At 46.7% G+C, this 8,709-nt stretch overlaps 1 protein-coding gene across 1 annotated transcript in view; it reads right to left on the minus strand.

The window, feature by feature from the left end:
- The window catches only part of RIPPLY3 (ripply transcriptional repressor 3), a 9,456-nt gene extending 6,619 nt beyond the window's left edge, over positions 1 to 2,837 (minus strand). Inside the window, exons 1-2 of the mRNA XM_007470505.1 lie at positions 2,734 to 2,837; positions 1,848 to 1,914 (exon numbers count right to left, since the gene is read on the minus strand). Of these exons, the coding sequence (XP_007470567.1) occupies positions 1,848 to 1,914; positions 2,734 to 2,837 (171 nt within the window). The remainder of the gene's footprint in view (positions 1 to 1,847; positions 1,915 to 2,733) is intronic.
- Positions 2,838 to 8,709: the final 5,872 nt, after the last annotated feature.

An 8,709-nucleotide genomic window follows, 5' to 3' on the forward strand; every position in this document is an offset into this window, starting at 1 on the left:
CCTGCATCAGCAGGCGGACTCTCAACCACTGCGCCACCAGGGAAGCCCTAGATTGTATTCTAACTGTGATCTGCTCGCCTGCAATCGTGGTACAGGTCACGAGGCAGTAATTCCTCACCCCTCACCCATACCATTCCCGACCAACGATATTTCTCAAGAAATACACAACAGAGCTCAGGAGCCGAGGAGTTCTCCTGCTTTGTCGGCAGAGGGCGCTGCTGAGCAAGAAGCCGTCCCTTCCCGCGCCGGGCTGCCCTCCCCAGGCTGGGGCTCCGGGGAACCGGGGAACCGGGGAACCGGGGAACCGAGCGCGATACTTCGGGTCTGCAGTCGTCCGCTGCTGACCGCTCTGCCCGGCAGATCGGGGTCTGCAAAGAGCTGGCCAGCAGGGGAGCCGGGCAGCGAGCTCTACTGCCCCCATGAACACCCACTCTCCACCCCAGCCCCCCAACAAATCCATGAACGCAACTGCTTGATACGTTGTGCCTCGCTGATGATCAACAGAAAGTTGCCATAGCTTAACATTTTTCCACAAGTAATCTTCATTTTTCTCACAAATGGCCTTCTCATAATATAGGGGAAAAAAAAGACTACCTTACATTAGAAAGTGTGCTGTATTTTCATTCTTGCAAACGGAGAGGCTATACATACACTTCATTTAAAAGAAAACTGGATAATTTTTTTCTCCCAAACACCTTTTAAATCTTATGTTTAAGAACTTTAGTTTGAATGCAAAAGAAGGAATTACTTCCCATTATTTAGATATTGTATGTAAGAATAATTTGCGCTAAAAAAATATTCCTTGTTAATTTAATATAATTTGATTTGCTTCACTCTTTAAATAATAGTAACCGAATTAAAACTCTCATTATTCAGACTAATTTAATAAAAGAGTCTAAATTTCAAAATGCATGAAAGGTCTGAACCTGAGTTTCTTATACTAAAAATAACTGCACAATGCCACAGGTGTAACCTAATGGTCCTTCCCAGCCCAATTAACTCCAGCATTTTAAAAGTCATCAATTTATATTTTAAAATATAACAAAGGACAGGCAAATTCTATGAAAGTTAAGTCATTACTCCAGTAAGTATAAAACAATTTAGTTACCAATGCAGGAGACAAAAGAATAGTGGTGGTGATTAATCTTCACCCACAAAGCCCTCAACTGGAGTGTGTTTGCTCAGACAACATGACTTACCCCAGGAGTGCTTGCAGACAGGGCCCAGAGAGCTTCAGAAAGGGCCAGGTGGCGGGTAGGGACTTTTAACCACACCTTCTGGGCACCCGAGACAGGGCTCTGCCTATATTTGCTCTGTGGCACCAGCCACACTCAGCTTTTCTCTAAGGTGAGGGGGACCGAGACAGACTTCTCTCTTCTACCTGCCGGTTAGCAGGAAAAAACCCAACATGGGGGAATTCCACTGGTGGCCCAGTGGTTAAGACTCGCCACTTTCACTACCGTGGCCCCAGAGGGGTTCAATTCCTGGTCAGGGAACTGAGACCCCTCAAGCCCCGAGGTGCAGCCAGTAAATAAAAATAAATAAATAAAAGAAGAATAAAAAAGCCAACATGGAAGAAATGTCTTATAATGCCCTTGAAACAGTTCTGCCATAGTGGCTTTGTTTTTCAAGAAAGGAGAAGCAAGTAGAGCCAATCTGCATATGACTCAGATATGATCAACACCTAGCTGGCCAGGCTCCTACCCCCCGGACCCCAAGGCGCCTCTGCATTAGATGACCAAGGGAGGGTCTGGCCGAGGAGGCCTTTCATGGTTCCTTTATTTTAGGGATGGTGCCACTTCCTGGCTGAACTGGTTGATACCTACAATACCCACACTTAACCTTACCTGGCTTCCAGTTCTGGTGGGGTCAGCATCCTGGGGGGTCAGGATCCAAGGTCTCCATGGTGTTTGGCTGGAAGGACACGGACCAAGAGTGAACTCCAGCATTTTCTGCTTTTAAAGTTAGATCATAAGAGTTAACATTCTTATAATTTCTAATGTCTGCCTAAGAGTCACTGGACACACCAGAATGTTCTCTCAAGTTCTCAGTCTGTGCCATTTGCGTTTTTTTCTCCTGCCACATTCTCAGTTCTCTGCCTTCACTGGGCTTTTTGAGAAATCCCAAATATGATACACATCATTATTTGAGGAATTCTTTTCCCAGACTGGCAGGATTCTTCCATTCAGACTTCCCGCGGTAGCTGGCTACTTTGTTGCTCATTAATTTGTGACTACACAGAGACGAGTCTACAGAGTTTTACGATGCAGAAAGCGGGAATGTGTTTCTCCTTTCTGGCTGCCTGGCCACCCAGCCCCTTCCACAACTCCCCTGCTAATCTGATTTTAACTTTACTACCTTAAAAAAGACTGGTGCCCGTGACAGCGAACGCTGAGCCCCACGCACAGGGCAAACAAACAATGTCACCAAGAATGTGACAGTCAACGTGACGCGACCGGGTTCGCTGAGGGACCCCCGAAGACTTCACCACTCCCAGCCCGGTGGGTTTCAGATCTAGAAACCGAAGCTTTGGCCCATTGCCAGGCACCTCCTGGGCCTCCGCACTTCAGAACTGTGCTCTGGAGCCGAGAAAATTCTGCATCCCTGACTCTGGCTAAGGAACTTCTCTGCGTCGCGTCGGGCTCCAGGGCTCCGCCTGGCTTCGGGGGCTCAGCGCGGCCGGAGCATCCTGCCTGCGCTCCCCGCACCGACGCGCCGTAGGGACACCCTCACCTCTCGGGCCCGCGCGGCTGTGGTGGTCCCCGTGGACCGTCCCCGGGGCAGTGACAGACGCGTCCCCGCGCCTCCCGGGCTCCGGCCGCTGCCTCGGGTCTCATGGTGCCCTCGGAGCCCGCGCCCCTCCAGCGGCGCCCGCGACTGCCCGCGCCTTTAACCGCTCAGGCGAGGGCGCTCACCTACCCGTGCTCTCGGCGCCAGGTTTAAAAACGGGGGCGGGGCGGGGAGGGGACACGGGAAACCCGGGAGAGGGTAGGGAGGGCACCGGAGAAGCTCCAGGAGGGGACAAGCAAAGCTCCAGGAGGGAGCGCCGTTGGGGGGAGGGGACGAGGTCAAGAAGGGGAATTGGGAAGCCCTGGTCAAGGGTGTAGAGGGAACAAAGGAAATCCAGGCATAATCGCCAGGGGCGGGGGCGAGGAAGCTCGGGGAGGGGACGGCGGGAAGTGACACAGAAAGCCTTGGAGAGGGGGGCACAGGGGGCAGGGGTCTTGGGCGGTGGCGTCGGGGGCGCTCCCTCTCCCAGGGGCCTCCCGCGCCCGGTGCTGGGGAGGAGGGATTCCTGGCTTCTTCCCGCCCCTCTGGGGTCTCCGCGTCCCTCGGGTTACCTATTCCTGCATCTAGGTCTCCAGATTTGCGGGAAATCTCACGTCCACGACTTTTAAAGCGGCCGCGGGGTTTGGGGGGCCGTTACTGAAGCCTGTGGACCCGCCCTGCCTGCGGTGCTGAACCGATGCTCAAAGCGGCTGTGGGGCTGCAGCGACGCATCCAGGCGGTGGAAGGTGGCAGAGAGAGCTCTCCAGATGAGAGCACCCTTCCCAGCGACGGAGGCCTTGGAAAAGGATGTGGCTTTCTCCGAGGGTGGGTGCGATTTTCCTCTGGTTAGCCCCGGGCCCGGCACAGAAAGCGCCTTGGATGAGCCGGGATGGCGCGCGTGCCCTGGGAATACCTGGCCGGGCTGCAGGGCTCGCGGGGGCGCCGCTGTCTTGGTCCCCAGCGTTCGGGCAGGGTGGGAGGAGTGCTGTTTCATTAGTAGAGCCCGGCGGCAGAACCCTGAAGGCGGCCGGCCTGGACTCGGGCCCCTCGCTTAAGTACGATCTGCTGCTCAGGGCCCCACTGACGCCGCGTCTAAGAACGCGAGCTAACTTTATATGACTTACGGCAATGGAATTTTTTTAAAAAATTAAAGAACTTCAGACATTAAAATGTTTCCACATTTTTTTCCCGTTTAAGAGCAACAGGTTATGGCTTCCCTGGTGGAGCAATGGTTAAGAATCCGCCTGCCGGCTTCCCTGGTGGCGCAGTGGTTGAGAGTCCGCCTGCCGATGCAGGGGAGGCGGGTTCGTGCCCTGGTCTGGGAGGATCCCACGTGCCGCGGAGCGGCTGGGCCCGTGAGCGATGGCCGCTGGGCCTGCGTGTCCGGAGCCTGTGCTCCGCAACGGGAGAAGCCACAACAGTGAGAGGCCCGTGTACCACAAAAAAAAAAAAACCTCCTGCCAATGCAGGGGACACGGGTTCAAGCCCTGGCCCGAGAAGATCCCACATGCCGCGGAACAACTAAGCCCGAGCGCGACTGAGCCTGCGCTGTAGATCCCGCGGGCCACAGCTACTGAAGCCCATACGCCAAAATTACCGAAACCTGTGAGCCTAGAACCCGAGCTCCGCAACAAGAGAAGCCACCGCAATGAGAAGCCTGTGCACTGCAATGAAGAGGAGCCCCCGCTCGTCGCAACTAGAGAAAGCCCGCGCCCAGCAACGAAGACCCAACGCAGCCAAAAAAATAAATTAAGTAAATAAATAAATAAAAATTTTAAAGTTGTGTAAAAAAAAAAAAAAGGAGGGTTGGAGGGAGACGCAAGAGGGAGGAGGTATGGAGATATATGTATATGTATAGCTGATTCACTTTGTTATAAAGCAGAAACCATCACACCATTGTAAAGCAATTAGACTCCAATAAAGGTGCTAAAAAAAAAGAGCAACAGGTTATGACAATAATGAAACCTTATTAAAGGCGAAGGGAGGAATTAATTTTAAAACTAAAATTTCACACAATGATTTTAAAAGACACTGAGTATAAGGGCATGGGGGAGGGGAGGCAAAGAACATTAACAGACAACATTGCAACAATAAGATACCATATTTAATCTACCAACAGAGAAAGGATTTTATAAAGGGACAATTGGCAACCGGTGTGGGTGCCTTCAAACGAGAGAGTCGGCAATGCAACTGGGGTACTTTCAGAAAGGTATGACAACTTACATCACATGCTTTAAAAATATTCACCTGTTTGGCCCAGTAACTCTACTTCTGTGTCTATATTAACGATGTATTCAAGATGGGGATGAAGACGTATTTAATTACAGAAAGGTGTTCATTATAGTGTTTTTTATGATGTTGAAAAGTAAGTCTCAAAATATGACAATGATTAAATAGATGATAGTGGAATATCAGGCAGCTAATAAAAACATTTTCTGACTTGAATAGCATGGGAAAATACTTGTGATGTTAAAAGAACAAAATTGGGGCTTCCCTGGTGGCACAGTTGTTGAGAGTCTGCCTGCTGATGCAGGGGACGCGGGTTTGTGCCCTGGTCCGGGAAGATCCCACATGCCGCGGAGCGGTTAGGCCCGTGAGCCATGGCCGCTGAGCCTGTGCGTCCGGAGCCTGTGCTCCGCAACGGAAGAGGCCACAATAGTGAGAGGCCCAATTTACCATTTTAAGCATTTTCAAATATAATTCAGTGGCACTAGGTAGACTCACACTGTTGTGCAACCATCACCACCATCCATCTCCAGAACTTTTTCATCATCCTGAACTGAAACTCTGTACCTATTAAACACTAACTTCCCATTCCTCCCTTCAGCAGCCCCTGGTGACCACCATTCTATTTTCTGTCTCTATGGCTTTGACTATTCCAGGCTTGTATAATAGGAATCATTTGTCCTTTGTGGATCATGTATTAATTTTATAAGTTATACATTTAATCTTCACCCCAACCCTGCAAACAGGCATTATTCCCATTTTACATATTAAGAAATGGGGGTTGAGAGAGATTAGATAACTCATGCAAAGTCACCATCTGGTTAGAGAGCCAGTACTCTTGGTCCTGCTGGGTGCAGGGGCTTTGGAAACCAAATGCCAAAAAAATACATTTAAAGGTCAAAAAGGACTCAAGACAGCATCTGCACACAGTAGGTACTCAGTTATTATAATTTTTTTAATTGAAGTATAGCTGATTTACAATGTTGTGTTAATCTCGGGTATACAGAGAAGTGATTCAGTTATACATACATATATTCTTTTTCAGATTCTTTTCCATCATAAGTTATTACAAGATATAGAATATAGTTACCTCTGCTATGCAGTAGGTCCTTGTTATCTATTTTATATACAGTAGTGTGTATATTTTAATCTTAAACTACTAATTTATCCCCACCCCCACTCAGTTTTGTCTCTTTGCTTTGTTTTGGTTTTCTTTCTGCCAAACACATGTAAGACCACAATGGCCACAGCTGTAAAAATTTGAACAGCAAAAGAAAGCAGTATTAGGTTATAACCCAAAGTATACAATAAATATTATTGAGTTCATACTGATATCAATAAATATTGAATAAATGAATAACTGGGCAGAATAGGCAAGTATTCTTTTTAAAAATTATTTATTTATTGATTTTTAAATTTTTGGCTGCACTGGGTCTTCGTTGTTGCCTGCAGGCTTTCTCTAGCTGCAGCAAGTGGGGGCTACTCTTCATTGTGGCACATGGGCTTCTCATTGCAGTGGCTTTTCTTGTTGCAGAGCACGGGCTCTAGGCACATGAGCTGCAGTAGCTTCACTGCAGCAGAGAAGCCCCCACGTGCAGCAACGAAGTCCCAATGCAGCCAAAAATAATAAATAAATAAATAAACTTATTAAAAAAAAAAACCTTGTGTAAACCTGAGAAAACCATAATTCGAAAAAATACATGCATCCAATGTTCATTGCAGCTCTATTTACAGCAGCCAAGATATGGAAGTAACATCAATGTCCATTGACAGATGAACGGAAAAGATGTAGTTGCATATATACAGTGGAATATTACTCAGCCATAAAAAAGAATGAAATAATGCCGTTTGCAGCAACATGGATGGACCTAGACATTATACTAAGTAAGGTAAACCAGACAGAGAAAGACAAGTATCATATGATATCGTTTATATTCAGAGTCTAAAAAAAAGATACAAATGAACTTATATACAAAATAGGAATATATCCAAAGACATAGAAAGCAAACTTATGGTTACCAAGGGAGAAAGGGGGAAGGGGAGGGATAAATTACGAGTTTGGGATTAACATACACACACACACATATATAAAATAGATAACCAACAAGGACTTACTATATAGCACAGGGAACTATACTCAGTATTTTGTAATAACCTATAAGGGGAAAGAATCTGAAAAAGAATATATATATAAAACTGAATCACTTTGCTGTACACCTGAAACTAAAATAACATTGCAAATCAACTACAATAAAAAAATAAAATAGAAAAGTTTATGTAGATATTCAATCCTATAGGAGGTGGAGTGTGACTCTATAAACCATAGCTTTTAAATTATGCTTTTTTTTTTTTTTTTTTTTTTTTGCGGTACGCGGGCCTCTCACTGTTGTGGCCTCTCCCATTGCGGAGTACAGGCTCCGGACGCGCAGGCTCAGCGGCATGGCTCACGGGCCCAGCCGCTCAGTGGCACGTGGGATCTTCCCGGACCGGGGCACGAACCTGTGTCCCCTGCATCAGCAGGCGGACTCTCAACCACTGTGCCACCAGGGAAGCCCTATGCATGTTTTTTATGAAAATATATGTAATGAAAAATAAATTCATTGGTAATATAGAATAAAGGTTTGGGGATTTTTTTAATTTCTTTTTTCTGCAGGTAAAGAAATTAAAATACAGAAAAAGAAATAAAGTGCTGTTGAGGTAGTTGGGAATTCAAAGGGCTTTGTGCCACCAAGTATGTTATAACAATTTCTTTTTTTTTTTAATAAATTTATTTATTTTTGGCTGCGTCGGGTCTTCGTTGCAGCCTGCAGGCTTTCTCTAGTTGCGGCAAGCTCTTCGTTACGGTGCGCAGGCTTCTCATTGCGGTGGCTTCTCTTGTTGCGGAGCACGGGCTCTAGGTGCACAGGCTTCAGTAGTTGTGGCACGTGGGCTCAGTAGTTGTGACTCGCGGGCTCTAGAGCGCAGGCTCAGTAGTTGTGGTGCACGGGCTTAGTTGCTCTGCGACATGTGGGATCTTCCCGGACCAGGGCTCGAACCCGTGTCCCCTGCATTGGCAGGCGGGAGTCTTAACCACGGCACCACCAGGGAAGTCCCCTATTACAATTTCTTAAACTTTTTTGGATCCAAGGAAGATTTTTATGATAGACGAAGTATTTGGTGAAGGGTATAGAAATCTTAAACTTAATTAGGACCATGGTTTAGAAACTGGGAAAAATTGTATAACTTCAAGTATGTAAATTCCTGCCTGAGAGGTGGTGTGGGAAATAAATAAAATTGAGGTTCTGTTTCTCACTCTGCTCTCTTTAATTAAAAATTCTTTTTCATATGCTGACTTTCAGCTGTTGCTTAAAACCAAAGAGTAAAGATATTAACCCTCAGGGTTTCCGGTTTGCCTAGGAGGAGGATACCAAAAGTCAAAACATCTAAGAGGGCAGAATATTTTTACATAAACAGTGCTGAAGACAGGCGGGGAAATGACCATTTCCTTTCCTTCTGTTTAGGCAGAACCTATTTCCTGTTATCCACTCCACAAAGCACTCTGTACCTCTGAAAGCTGATTTAGAAGTTACAAGATGTAGTTATTGCTGTTGATATTGTTGTTTTCCAAAAGATTTTTCTGAGACTAAAATACATGTATTTGTTGCATGGGAATAAGTAATATATTTCATATTTTGAGGGGGGGTTAATTAATTTTTTAAAAATTGTGGCAAGATA

The sequence above is a fragment of the Lipotes vexillifer genome, unplaced genomic scaffold (genome assembly GCF_000442215.2).
Source record: "Lipotes vexillifer unplaced genomic scaffold, Lipotes_vexillifer_v1.1 scaffold402, whole genome shotgun sequence".
Taxonomy (NCBI): Eukaryota; Metazoa; Chordata; class Mammalia; order Artiodactyla; family Lipotidae; genus Lipotes; species Lipotes vexillifer.